The 15,278-nt window shown below is 39.4% G+C and overlaps 1 protein-coding gene across 1 annotated transcript in view; it reads right to left on the bottom strand.

The window, feature by feature from the left end:
* Nucleotides 1–8,700: 8,700 nt before the first annotated feature.
* The window catches only part of LOC124143501 (growth arrest and DNA damage-inducible protein GADD45 alpha-like), a 41,349-nt gene continuing 34,771 nt past the window's right edge, over nt 8,701–15,278 (bottom strand). The window contains exon 4 of the mRNA XM_048400158.1: nt 8,701–9,010. Within this exon, the coding sequence (XP_048256115.1) occupies nt 8,966–9,010 (45 nt within the window). The 3' untranslated portion in view covers nt 8,701–8,965. The remainder of the gene's footprint in view (nt 9,011–15,278) is intronic.

Consider the following 15,278-nt stretch of genomic DNA (forward strand, 5'->3'; position numbering starts at 1 on the left):
TTAATGTGATCGTTGAACTTCAACAGTGCAGTGTATTATGAGCCAGTGGCCGGTTATTGGTCGGGAAAGCCTACAATACATTTGAATAAAGACAATACTACCACTATTCGAGATACATCTTGATGAACAAAATCAAGGTTTATTTTATTAAATGTATCATTTAACTGTATGCATGGGTGGTGGGGTAGCCTGGAGGTTAAAGCGTTCGCTCTTCACGCCGAATACCCGGGTTCGATTTCACACGTCACTACAATGAGTGGAGATCACTTCTAGTGTTCTTCGCCGTGGTATTGCTGGAATATTTCTAAAAGCGGCGAAAACACTCACTCACTCGCCGGCAGTTTAGATGCACTTTGCAGTAGTGTTTGTTTGGCCTTCTTTCCAATATGAATATGATTGAAAAAACATATAATTTATGTTTATTACATGAGGAAGATCCCAGGTAAAGAAAGGGAACACATCCCATTGGTTGATAAGAGCCCCAGGGCATTGCGATTGGTGGATTTGGTTATACATCCGCCTCACAAAGAAAGTCCATCTTCCGCGTCCACATTAATTGATCGTTCCTGTTTGAATTGAAAGCATGTTACCTGCTAACATAATTTATACTGGTCTGTTTCGATGTCTTCTGAAACAGAAGTTTAGTGATAATTAAAATCGCAATAAACATTCTACAATCTTACAATTTGATATTTGTTTGTTGGTTTGTATGTTGTTTAACGCCGCACTCGGCAATATTCCTCCAGCTATATGACAGCGGTCTGTAAATAAAAGAATGTGGACAATCCAGTGATTGACAGCATATTTGTTTTGTTGGTTTGCTTGTTGTTGTACGCCGTACTCTGATTGACAGCATATTTGTTTGTTGGTTTGTTGTTTTACGCCGCACTCAGCAATATTCAAGCAATATGACGGCGGTCTGTAAATAATCGAGTCTGGACCAGACAATGCAGTGATTGGCATCATGAGCATCGATCCACGCAATTGGGATCAATGACATGCATCAACCAAGTCAGAGAGCCTGACCACCCGATCCCGTTAGTCGCCTCTCACGACAGGCATAGTCGCCTTTTACGGCAAGTATGGGTTGCTGAAGACCTATTCTACGCCGGATCTTCAAGGGTCACGAAATTGGGATACGATCAACCATGTCAGCGAGCATGACCACCTAGTACTGTGTCTGAATGGGGTGTTCATGTTAAACTACTGGTATCTCAGTGGGCTAGTACTATTCAACCGGCATTAGACGTGCCTAGTGCATGCAGACTTTCCATTGTACGTATACCTTTTCTACTTAACGCATCTAAAACAAGAACGTTGGAAATAATGCATGACAATTCAAACAGAGATGAAAATCATCAAGTTTGCATTTTTTATTCTAAAGTATTTTTATCAACAATCGAAATTTTAAATTCCCCACCGCATATCAGAATACATGTACCATCAATACCTCGTAAATTATACTCATTAAAATGCTTTGACTCTTGAATGAATCAATAAATTAAATTAAATTAAATAATTAGCTTCAACGATGACGTACCTAGAATGCTACAATGAACCTCTTGTCCTCTCATAGTTGTGTGCTATAGCAAAACACATGTCTTTTGTGTGTCTTCTGGCACCCATATTGTATTTTCGTCCTTGATTGCATTTTATGCCCTACGTTGTACTTGTTTAACACTGGTTGAATCTAATTAGTCCCGAGTGAGTGAGTGAGTATGGTTTTACGCCGCTTTTAGCAATATTCCAGCAATATCACGGCGGGGGTCACCAGAAATGGGCTTCACACATTGTACCCATGTCGGGAATCGAACCCGGGTCTTCGGCGTGACGAGCGAACGCTTTAACCACTAGGCTACCCGACCGCCCCTAATTAGTCCCGAAGCAATGGGTACATTTACGATCAACAAGACGAAAGGTATGATTACTTGATTTTTATATCATAAACACAAATTATTGATAGTAAAAATGTTATAAGGAAAATATTGTTATTTATGTGGACCTGTGTGTATGGTACTTCATGAATAAAAACATGATATTTAACATATACTTCGAGTTATCGTGATAATTATGTACGCTGTATACACACAGGACAAATACAAATATTATGATTATATCTGCCTGTCGACAGGTTTTACAAACAAATAGAAGCTCATGATTGTTTTCACAATAGTACGTTTACCTATACATTTAGCGAAAACACACATGCAAGTACCATGCGTTTGGATAAATCGCGGATGATCAACAAGATGTTTTTTCACTACGCAAAACATCCATCGTGTGACGCTACAAATAACATATATGACGCTCAAGTTTACAGCGTTTACATACAGCATAGATAACATAAATAGACACGCATCACAGTTGTAGGCTTTTCAACTTCGCCTCACCCTCGACGCTCCCGTATTCCATATTACCTGTTCCACCAAAAGAGATCGATCCACGTACTTTACTTAAACTTTAAAAAAAGACATGCAGGTATATTTACAACGGCTTTACATGTTAGAACTATAACTTAAAAGAGATATCGATTTTGCTTTCCTATTGCAATGGTCTCACTGTAGCTCGCGCGTCCTCTGCAGGACTAATGGATGTATAAATACGTGAATGTGATAGCGGTTCTACGTATATGCGAGAGCTGTCGTTCATGTCGCATGCAGTGCTGACGTAGGGAATAACTTTTAACGTCACTGATCTTTTGTTTCTGTACAGAGTTTCAGACCGATGTGGGTAAATTGGTTAAAAAAAACGTTTCGTGTGTTACAGTATCTTAATGAATAATGACAACCCTTGAAATATATATTTAGCATTGTTTCCAAATGCAGCCTGTCTCATTAAATTTATTGGATGTGTATTTTTGTAGAAAGGATTACGCACAGATTTCAATTTCGGATAAGAAAGATGCACGGAACGGATTTAGCTAAAATAGAAAGTTGTACTTTGGGGAACGAATTGAATGTGGTATTTCTAGCTGATAGAGGTACGGTCCACTAGAAGATTCCGCTTGTCCTGATCGGGAAGGTTTTCCTTAAACGATAATGCATGAAACGAAAATTAGAGATAGCTTTGTATTCATTCTTCCTTGATGCCGGGTATAGGACACAGGTGAGTTTCCTTTTAGAAGGACTTTGTTCTTAAATACCCAGGAAACCATCCCTGTAGATGTATAAAGATTATTATTAAAAAATGAGTTAAGGCACCAATCCTAAATATGTCCTTAACGGAAATACCGGTCCCGATTCCTTCCTTAAAAATTGTCAGAACCTTTATGGAACAGCAGAAGAAAGCGAAACTAACCAACTTGACAATCAATAAAACACCTTCCTTCTCCTCCTTCCCCTGCACACCGAGTGGAGGTTTCAAGTTGTTGGACGTCTTAGGAGGAAACTTCTGTCCCTTCTCCAGAAAGAGTTCCCGGTGTCGCGGGAGGTCACACGTGACTTCCGGGTACGACCTCGTACTGGGATAGCGCTGAAAATTACACTGCATGCATGGTACAATGGGCGTGATAATTAAATAAGAACACTTATTGCACACGAGCATCAATTGTCGCTGTCTAGAGCAGGGATTAAACATCATTTTACGGACATTAATGAACTAGCGGTTATTCACATTAGCTGTAAGTTTAGTGGTAAGTATCCTATCCCACCGGTGGCGACCATCATAAACACATGCAAAGACAGGTCAACTGTCTACCTAAATAAGGGAATGTCGTGTTTTGTGATCGATTGAATGATGTTTTGTGTCGTCGGCAAATGTAAAGCATAACAATGCAATGCCCGCAACTGACTCACCACTTTCATCTTCGTCTTCATCTTTCACCTCTCCAACATACCCATCATCTCATCTACCATATATAGCATACCATTCTATCTCTTCCATATGTAGCATACCATTCTATCTCTTTCATATGTAGCATTACATTCTATATCTTTCATATGTAGCATACCATTCTATCTCTTCCATATGTAGCATACCATTCTATATCTTCCATATGTAGCATACCATTCTATCTCTTCCGTATGGAGCATACCATTCTATCTCTTACATATGGAGCATACCATTCTATCTCTTCCATATGTAGCATACCATTCTATCTCTTCCATATGGTGCATTACATTCTATATCTTCCATATGTAGCTTACCATTCTATATCTTTCATATGCAGCATACCAATCTATCTCTTCCATATGTAGCATACCATTCTATCTCTTCCATATGTAGCATACCATTCTATCTCTGTCATATGTAGCATTACATTCTATATCTTTCATATGGAGCTTACCATTCTATCTCTTCCATATGGTGCATACCATTCTATCTCTTCCATATGTAGCATTACATTCTATATCTTCCATATGTAGCATACCATTCTATCTCTTCCGTATGGAGCATACCATTCTATCTCTTCCATATGGAGCATACCATTCTATCTCTTCCATATGTAGCATACCATTCTATCTCTTCCATATGTAGCATTACATTCTATATCTTCCATATGTAGCTTACCATTCTATATCTTTCATATGCAGCATACCATTCTATCTCTTCCATATGTAGCATACCATTCTATCTCTTCCATATTGAGCATACCATTCTATCTCTTTCATATGTAGCATATCATTTTTTCTCTTCCATATGTAGCATACCGTTCTATATCTTCTATATGTAGCATACCACTATATCGTACATATGTAGCATACCATTCTATCTCTTCCATATGTAGCATACCATTCTATCTCTTCCATATGGAGCTTACCATTCTATATCTTTCAAATGTAGCATACCATTCTATCTCTTCCATATGGAGCTTACCATTCTATATCTTTCATATGGAGCATACCATTCTATCTCTTCCGTATGGAGCATACCATTCTATCTCTTCCATATGGAGCTTACCATTCTATCTCTTCCATATGTAGCATACCATTCTATCTCTGTCATATGTAGCATTACATTCTATATCTTTCATATGGAGCTTACCATTCTATCTCTTCCATATGTAGCATACCATTCTATCTCTTCCATATGTAGCATTACATTCTATATCTTCCATATGTAGCATACCATTCTATCTCTTCCGTATGGAGCATACCATTCTATCTCTTCCATATGGAGCATACCATTCTATCTCTTCCATATGTAGCATACCATTCTATCTCTTCCATATGTAGCATTACATTCTATATCTTCCATATGTAGCTTACCATTCTATATCTTTCATATGCAGCATACCATTCTATCTCTTCCATATGTAGCATACCATTCTATCTCTTCCATATTGAGCATACCATTCTATCTCTTTCATATGTAGCATATCATTTTTTCTCTTCCATATGTAGCATACCGTTCTATATCTTCTATATGTAGCATACCACTATATCGTACATATGTAGCATACCATTCTATCTCTTCCATATGTAGCATACCATTCTATCTCTTCCATATGGAGCTTACCATTCTATATCTTTCAAATGTAGCATACCATTCTATCTCTTCCATATGGAGCTTACCATTCTATATCTTTCATATGGAGCATACCATTCTATCTCTTCCGTATGGAGCATACCATTCTATCTCTTCCATATGGAGCTTACCATTCTATCTCTTCCATATGTAGCATACCATTCTATCTCTGTCATATGTAGCATTACATTCTATATCTTTCATATGGAGCTTACCATTCTATCTCTTCCATATGTAGCATACCATTCTATCTCTTCCATATGTAGCATTACATTCTATATCTTCCATATGTAGCATACCATTCTATCTCTTCCATATGGAGCATACCATTCTATCTCTTCCATATGGAGCATACCATTCTATCTCTTCCATATGTAGCATACCATTCTATCTCTTCCATATGTAGCATTACATTCTATATCTTCCATATGTAGCTTACCATTCTATATCTTTCATATGCAGCATACCATTCTATCTCTTCCATATGGAGCATACCATTCTATCTCTTTCATATGTAGCATATCATTTTTTCTCTTCCATATGTAGCATACCGTTCTATATCTTCTATATGTAGCATACCACTATATCGTACATATGTAGCATACCATTCTATCTCTTGCATATGTAGCATACCATTATATCTCTTCCATATGGAGCTTACCATTCTATATCTTTCAAATGTAGCATACCATTCTATCTCTTCCATATGGAGCATACCATTCTATATCTTTCATATGGAGCATACCATTCTATCTCTTCCGTATGGAGCATACCATTCTATCTCTTCCATATGGAGCTTACCATTCTATCTCTTCCATAGATAGCATTACATTCTATCTCTTCCATATGTAGCATACCATTCTATCTCTTCCATATGGGGATTGCCATTCTATATCTTTCATATGTAGCATACAATTCTATCTCTTCCATATGTAGCAAACCATTCTATCTCTTCCATTTGAAGCATACCATTCTATCTCTTCCATATGTAGCATACCACTATATGTTATATATGTAGCATACCATTATATCTCTTACACATGTAGCATACCACTATATGTTATATATGTAGCATACCATTCTATCTCTTCCATATAGAGCATACCATTCTATCTCTTCCATATGGAGCTTACCATTCTATATATTTCATATGTAGCATACCATTATATCTCTTACACATGTAGCATACCACTATATCTTACAGATGTAGCATACCATTCTATCTCTTCCATATTGAGCATACCATTCTATATCTTTCATATGTAGCATACCATTATATCGCTTACACATGTAGCATACCACTATATCTTACATATGTAGCATACCATTCTATCTCTTTCATATGTAGCATATCATTTTTTCTCTTCCATATGTAGCATACCGTTCTATATCTTCTATATGTAGCATACCACTATATCGTACATATGTAGCATACCATTCTATCTCTTTCATATGTAGCATACCATTCTATCTCTTCCATATGTAGCATACCATTCTATCTCTTCCATATGTAGCATACCATTCTATCTCTTTCATATGTAGCATACCATTCTATCTCTTCCATATGTAGCATACCATTCTATCTCTTTCATATGTAGCATACCATTCTATCTCTTTCATATGTAGCATACCATTCCATCTCTTCCATATGTAGCATACCATTCTATCTCTTCCATATGTAGCATTATCGTTTTATGTAACGCCGAATGTCACAGGCACCCACAGGCGCTTTGCATGAAAATCATTTACAGAAACGTAGAGTGGCACTAACGGTTCCACTGTGGTCAAGAATGGTATGTCCACCTCGGTATCTGCCTCATGCTATGTCGACATGTTCTTGCAGTAGTCTCTCTACACGGGACTAACGCTGTTTTCGACGAAAGGCCAGAAGATTTATTGAGATGTGGAGTTTGTTCAAGAGTACGGATGCTGCAAATTAAAAGAAGCTTTTTTATTGAGTTTTGTTGATTTGATGTTTACTGACATTTCCTTGATTTGTGACATCAGAGATAGTGGTGGAACGTGCAGTTGAGGACCGTTTAGGTATATTTGGATGTGGAGGTTTCGGGCACTTGTTGATGATGGTGACAGTGAGCAGTTGGAACGTGATTTGGTTTGCAACAGTATCCAGTGCAGCCCTCTGAAGACTGGTCATGATGTGCTGTCGTCTTGGTCACCTTGTTCTGATTCTGGCTGCTGTATTCTGACAGACCTGAAGACGATGAAGCAGCGAAGGCGGGATGCCATACAACAGGGAATTAGCATAATCCAGACGGGTTATCACGTGGGCTTGCAACAGTGTTCTTGGCTTCACAGATGTTAGGTAACGTCGTAGTTTGCTGATGATATGGAAGCGTATTAGTGCCACATTCTAAAAAAATTTATCATCAACGTAGATAATACTTGTATCTACGTAGATGATACATTTTTTTAGAATGTGGCACTAATATGCTTCCTTGCGATTATGTGCCGCAATATGCATGAAAAAATCTACACGCTCACGCTCAGTAGCACATCCGTGTACCAGATGACTTCCTGATGGTGTCACCTTTCCACTTAGATTGATGTTAACTTATGCCCACGTTAGGTTTAAAGAGAGATTCGAGACAATTGACAGGCTGTGAAAGTTTTTAAAAATATTTTGTCTGCAAGCTTTAACTATGTAATGTAAATCACCAACCTGGCAGATAATGATTATCCTTATTACACAGAGACAATGCCAAAGTTCCACACATGGCAATGATAACAACGTCTAGGCCTAACCTGGAATGGGTACCGAAAAGGGGAACATAGTCTTTTTTTTAAAGGTTCCCGATTTCGGTAATTTATTTGTTCTTTCTTTTTCCCTGTTTTGTCTTTCTGATTCTCCAGTGGACATCCCTGTTGAAACAGGGTTTATTCAACATCAGTATTCTCAATAACACAGCTGAAACCACGATAGTCCGGATGGTACTGCTCCTCATAAAATCGTTTGGATTAACAAATTTCCGAATTAACGAATCATTTGTATGAGTAATGTCATGTTTGTTCTGAACAAGATCGTCTGGTATGTGGAGTTTCCGGATTAAGAGAGTCTGGAGTTGTGAGGTTTCAATGTTTATGCATATAGAAATCTAAAAAAAGGCAGTCAGTTTGACACTTATGTAAACGTTTATCTCAGCAGTTTGTGTTTTTTTACAAAGCATGAGTTAGCTATTTACAAACACGTACAGCCGGAGGCTTTAATTCAAGGTCGGCTTTTCTCGACATCAATTTACAGCGACGCCGTCAGCATATGAAAATGTATAATGTTATAACGGATTAAACTTTATATTTCAATTAGTTCAAGGAGATAATGTAAAAATATACATTGAAAATTATCAATATGCTTGCTGTGAAAACGTCGGTCTCCCTTCATGGCTCCGTGGGCATATGGTTTACTCAATGTACGCATTCACGGCGCCGTCTCCTGGAGACCAAGGTCGCAACCACCAGGAAAACACTTCGATTGGAGATGCTGTTAACAGCTATCGCGTCTTCCGGGTTGTACTCGTTTCTTGCTCCACTGATAAAGAAAGTCATTATATAGTCGCTAATCTGCACAGGCTTGAGAAAACATGCGGACCTATTTATATGAATAGTTCTTTATTTCAACTGTCTCATTTACTAAAGTATGGGCGTTTTGTATATTTCGGTGTCTATTGACGACCATACAGCATAGAATTCGTTAATAAATTTGAAATGTTGGCAGATTATAATTGCACTGCAGGTTCTAGAGAGGGTGCAGGGGCGTATACCCCACCCCACCATTTCTTTAGATGCCATTCTTATCAACCTGTGACGGTCCATCTATCTTTTTATGTCATCTTGACGTCTTTGGGTGTGAACTTTCTTCAAAATTCTGATGTGTGTTTGTTGTTTAACGACATAATCAGCAATATTCCAGCTATATTGACGGCGGTCTCGACCAGACAATCCAGAGATTGACATCATGAGCATCGAGCTAAGCAATTGGGATGAGATGACATGCATCAACCAAGTCATCGAGCCTGACCACCCGATCCCGTTAGTCGCCTCTTACGACAAGCATCGTCGCCTTAACGGCATGCATGGGTTGCGGAAGACCTATTCTAACCCGGATCTTCACGGGTTAAATTCTGAATCCGCATCTAAACCGCCGATCCGAGTTTTAGTTAGTTGGTTTCAATTTCAACCAGCCTGTGTCTTCTGGCGAATATGCGAACACGGCAGATATTGCGACAAGTCTGTGACCCACGCATCCACAATTACTACAACGTTGCTGATCCTCAGTGGGTGGCCGCTGTCGATAGCAATCAATCAATAGGGTGTAATTCATTTCATCAAGGACAATTCAAACTCGCGCAGTATGACACTCAGATAACGCGATACAAGGCATCCAATATAACAGTCACGTTAAAAGCCCGGAGGTAGATCTGTGCCGTGGGGTGTCTCGGGGGCTGAGAACATCCCTTGAGAGCATATTGTTTAAAGTGTGACACGGGGAAGAGAGTTGTGGCAAATCGCCGAAGGGGTTATCTCACTGCCAGCACAAGGAAGTAGATGGGAAGGGGGACTTCCTACACCATATTGTATTGAGCAATTGCCGAGAGTGTCATTACCTACACTGAGACACGCGTCGAACATATTATCTATTGTGAAGAAGAGTAAGCTCCTCAGGGACATTTGAACGCTTGGGTCGGAAACCCATCACGATACTGACAGAAGAATGATCTCATGTAATGTTATTTAGCCTCATTAAACCGTTCTCTCATGACGGCATTGTCCGGAATAACGAGGTTCCGTAGTGAAGTAATACAGCTTATCTAAAACTTTGTATGACCTCAGTGAGTGAGTGAGTATGGTTTTACGCCGCTTTTAACAATATTTAAGCAATATCACGGCGGGGGACACCAGAAATGGGTTTACATATATTATGAGAATGGAACCCGGGACGTCGGCGTGACAAGCGAACGCTTCAACCTCTAGGCTACCCCACAACCTCACTGTGTCATTGTTACAGTTTAAGATAGCTGTCAGTATACTATGTAGTTATGAAATAACAGTTTTGATGAAGTTTGTAATTTGAGCCCAATAAAACGCCCACGATTACTTTGTAAATAGACGACCGCCTCCGTGGTCTAGTGGTAGAGCGCCTTCCTGGAGCGCGGAAGGTCCGGGGTTCGAACCCCGGCTGCGTCATACCAAGAATCGTTAAAAGATGGTACTTGTTGTTACCCTGAGTGGCACTCGGCAAAAAGGGGCTAGAACAAGGACTGGTCGGCTCGGAGTCAGTATACTGGATGGGGGTATTCATGTTAAACTGCGGCATGGTAACTCAGCTCTGGGCCAGCTCTATAAAATCGGCATCAGTCCGGGCTAGCACAAGCACACACACACACACACACACACACACACACACACACACGTGCATGCACGTCGCTTTATAAGTACAATAACCCTGGACGCGACGTTAAACCCCATACTGCCTTCGTAATCATTATTTGTAGCAAAATGGTAAAAAGTACGAATGTGAAAAAGACTCGAGTGAGTGTATTGTTACGCCACTTTTATCATATTACAGCATATCACGAAAGGGGATTGAAGAATGGACGAGAGAGCCAATATTAGGAATAGAACTCGGGACTTCCGCGTGGCGAGCGAACGCTTTAACCGGCCCAAAATACACTTGGTGTAACGTGGAAACAGGGATGAAGGGTCTAATAATGTCGAAACAATAGACCACGTGATGGATTTTCCAAAGTACATACCGCCTGTTTAGCTACATTTTATTGAAATCAAACAAAAGTGTAAATTATATTTAAAGATTGAAGATTGCAGATTTCCGTTTGCTAATTGCCATTTTTGTCATTGCACAGGGAAATGTTTATTATATGTTTTTTTATGTGGAGTATTAGAAAACAATTGATGGTAAATTCCGTTAGTCTCGCTTCACCATAACACTTCCCTGAGGCTGTTCAAATCTGAATGATATAGTGACAATAGCAAGTGTCAAATATCAAATGTCTTATTGATTAACCGTTTAGCACATACAATTGGAGTTATCTCCCCTTGGGTGTCCATTTCATCGTAGATGTTTAGGCCACCCGAGGGGTAGATCAATATGCTAGATAAACGTGCATTTGTATAATTCACACTCGGTATCCTTCTCCGATCGTGTTTGAAATCAGATAAGTTAATAACAGTAGATATGACACTAATTACAGCGTCATAAAACTGACATTTTGTAGAGAGAAAATTGTGACATTTCAAAAAATAGCTCAAACGTTAGGTTCATCGATTCATTCACGAGTAAGAACAAATAGGATATATGATAAGGGATTCTTCCTAGAATCGGTGACATGTAAATTTCATTCATCACTGTGTCAGTTCCTTCCTGGTTTAACTGCTGCAGGCGACCTAAGAGGACGTAGAAAATGTGTCACCGCGTTTCTCTCGGAGAACGACGAGTCTCGCTTACTATGACAATGTGCGCGATGACTAAATAACAGTTTATCACTAACGGTTACATAATACCGAAGTATCCATTTGTGTAACAATTACACATTGCATGCAAAAGTGGGGCAAGAAATAAATTAGCTTCTTCTTCTATATGAAGTCCACTATATACAACTACTACATGGTTGATATGACCAACGGGGTAGTGGGGTAGCCTAGAGGTTAAAGCGTTCGCTCATCACTCCGAAGACCCGGGTTTGATTCCCTCATGTGTACAATGTGTGAAGTCTATTTCTGATGTCCTCCGTTGTCATATTACTGAAAAATTGTTCAACGCGATTAAAACTATACTCACATATATGATCAACTGACATTTATCATTTAGTGCTAACGGTGTCCTTTTTTGTTTGTTGTTTAATCGAGTCTGGATCAGACAATCCGGTGACTGACATCATGAACATCAATCTACGCAATTCGAATACGATGACCTGCATCAACCAAGTCAGTGAGTCTGACCACCCGATCCCGTTAGTCGCCTTTTACGGCAAGCATGGGTTGCTGAAGACCCATTCTTACCTTGATCTTCACGGCTTGTCGTTTTTTAAGCTGCTTTGAAATAAAAACGTCATCTTCATCCTGTGATAATTGTGAACAAAACCTGCTAATAGCTGTTAAATTGACGTGTTAAGCCAGAAATGTTTCTTTCCTGGCGTGACGTCTACATGTTTATGAAGGGCATTGCTCAAAACTAACAATTCGTCAATCAGGACATATTCACACCGTCTGGATGAACGAGTTTTTTATTGTAATCTGTAAGTTCCTTTGCTTCGCGCCAACTGTCCGATCCTTTTTTAACAGGAGGACAATACGAAGTCAAACATAATCTTTTGCACTAATGATCCCAATAGTGCTCTTCGCTCATTCAGTTTCGGTATCGGCTTACCGATCGCGATGGGCGTCAACCGCCCAACAACCTTGCTACCAGATTAATTCGCCTAATTACAAACGCTAGGTATAAGTATCTCTTAATTAGCGTAACAGTTGTGTTGCCTCAAGGTCTGATATTAAGACAATCTATTGTCTATCGTGTCATTTGATGCATGGTGAACTATCGATACAGCATGTGTTGTTTTGCATTGAGCGAGTCCTTCGAAACGTGATTACACCCCAATGCCGTCGTTAGAGGGCTATTGTGCTGTAGGTTGAAATACTTGCAAAACAGGTTGTTTTTATACATATCAATTGCATCTTAGTGAAATAGGCTTACAGTTTGCTTGTTATTGAGACGGCGTTGTCAAAATACTGAATGGGGTGATTGCATGTTCTTGTACCAAAAAGAGCATTCATTGACGGTATTATTTGTTCATTTTGAATGACCATGTGACGAGGTACCATTGTTATAATTCACTAAAGGTGTCTTGCCCTTCCTGGTACGAGTAACACATGTAGTGTATATTCTATACCTGTCGAAATTAAAAGAATCTCCGTTTGCTGTTAACTAAATGTATACTTCTCTAATCACAATTTCATGAACTCATACGCCCGGAGCTGAACTTCTGTAGGCAAATTATGAGGTCGGGCGTTTATCCTCGAATGTCAACTGTCCGGTTTAACAAGGTTTTAAGAATTCAATCACAACAATCAATTTCAAGTTGGCATATTAATTATACCTTGAAGGACCCGACCCATAATTATCACATGCTTGCTGTATTTTCCCCATGTCGATCGAACAAAGGTACATTTTAATAGCTAACATCCTGTACATTTTGTTCCTTATTGTTTTAGTAGGGACCTAACTGTCGAAATTAAAAGCATCTCCGTTTGCTGTTAAGTTGCTTATCGGGAAATGTATGTGTTTGGTTTAATCAGTTTCCTGGCAACGTAATTCTCAGCATGTCTAGATGATGTCCGTTTTGTGACATCCGTATTCAATTTCTATTGAGATGACTATATATGGTGCTTGACTGAGATTGTACCATGAACTCAATGAACTGACAATTAGAAGGTATCATACCCCGCCGATAAGCGTTATTGGGCTTATTATTTAACTTCATGTATTTCAATAGGTGTATATAGTTTACCTTGTTTCTAAACACAATCTCTTCGTTCGCAACATAATCAATCACCTTTTGTTATCAACCCTTACCCTACTCGTGCATCACATGTTTTTCCTGAGAAAGTAGACCAAATATCTTTACTGCCATCAGAAAGTAAATCATGTCTTATTTCTGATCCAAGAAAGTTACAATATGTTGTGTATGCTCTAAGAAAAAAGACAGCGTTTCGTGCAGGCTCTCAGAGAGTAAACAATGCGTCGTCTACGCTCAAAACGTAGACACTGTGTTTTGCATCCTCCCAGAAAGTAAACACTGTGTTACCTATGCTTCCAGAAAGTTAACAATGTGTCGCCTAGGCTCCCAGTAAGTACACAATGTGTCGCCTACGCTCAAAACGTAGACACTGTGTTTTGCATCCTCCCAGAAAGTAAACACTGTGTTACCTATGCTTCCAGAAAGTTAACAATGTGTCGCCTAGGCTCAAAACGTAGACACTGTGTTTTGCATCCTCCCAGAAAGTAAACAATGTGTCGTCTATGCTCCCAGTAAGTACACAATGTGTCGTCTACGCTCTAAACGTAGACACTTTGTTTTGCATCCTCCCAGAAAGTAAACAATGTGTTACCTATGCTTCCAGAAAGTACACAATGTGTCGCCTATGCTTCCAGTAAGTACACAATGTGTCACCTATGCTTCCAGTAAGTACACAATGTGTTGCCTATGCTTCCAGTAAGTACACAATGTGTCACTTATGCTTCAAGAAAGTAAACAATGTGTCACCTATGCTTCAAGAAAGTAAACAATGTGTCACCTATGCTTCCAGAAAGTACACAATGTGTCACCTATGCTTCCAGAAAGTAAACGATGTTTCACCTATGCTTCCAGAAAGTACACAATGCGTCGCCTATGCTTCCAGAAAGCAAACAATGTGTCACCTATGCTCCCAGAAAGTAAACAATGTGTCGCCTATGCCCCCAGAAAGTAAACAATGTATCGCCTATGCTTCCAGAAAGTAAACAATGTGTCGCCTATGCTCTATGTATGCGCTCAGAAAGTAACAATGTGATATGAATGCTGAGCATCCAAGTGTTACTGTCATAAACAATACCCCAGGACTAAAATATAGTCACACATGATTTAATATGCGGTATAGAGCTGGCGATACATGCTTTTCTGTCATGTGGTTTTGCTTTTTCTGTGGGGTAACGCACATGCCAGACACCACCCGACACGCCACTACATGGAATGATAAACGTTCTGCTGCCTATATAGCGTATTGGCCATTTTGGGACAATCAGT

The sequence above is a fragment of the Haliotis rufescens genome, unplaced genomic scaffold, assembly GCF_023055435.1.
Source record: "Haliotis rufescens isolate VD_foot unplaced genomic scaffold, xgHalRufe1.0.p SCAF_2, whole genome shotgun sequence".
Taxonomy (NCBI): Eukaryota; Metazoa; Mollusca; class Gastropoda; order Lepetellida; family Haliotidae; genus Haliotis; species Haliotis rufescens.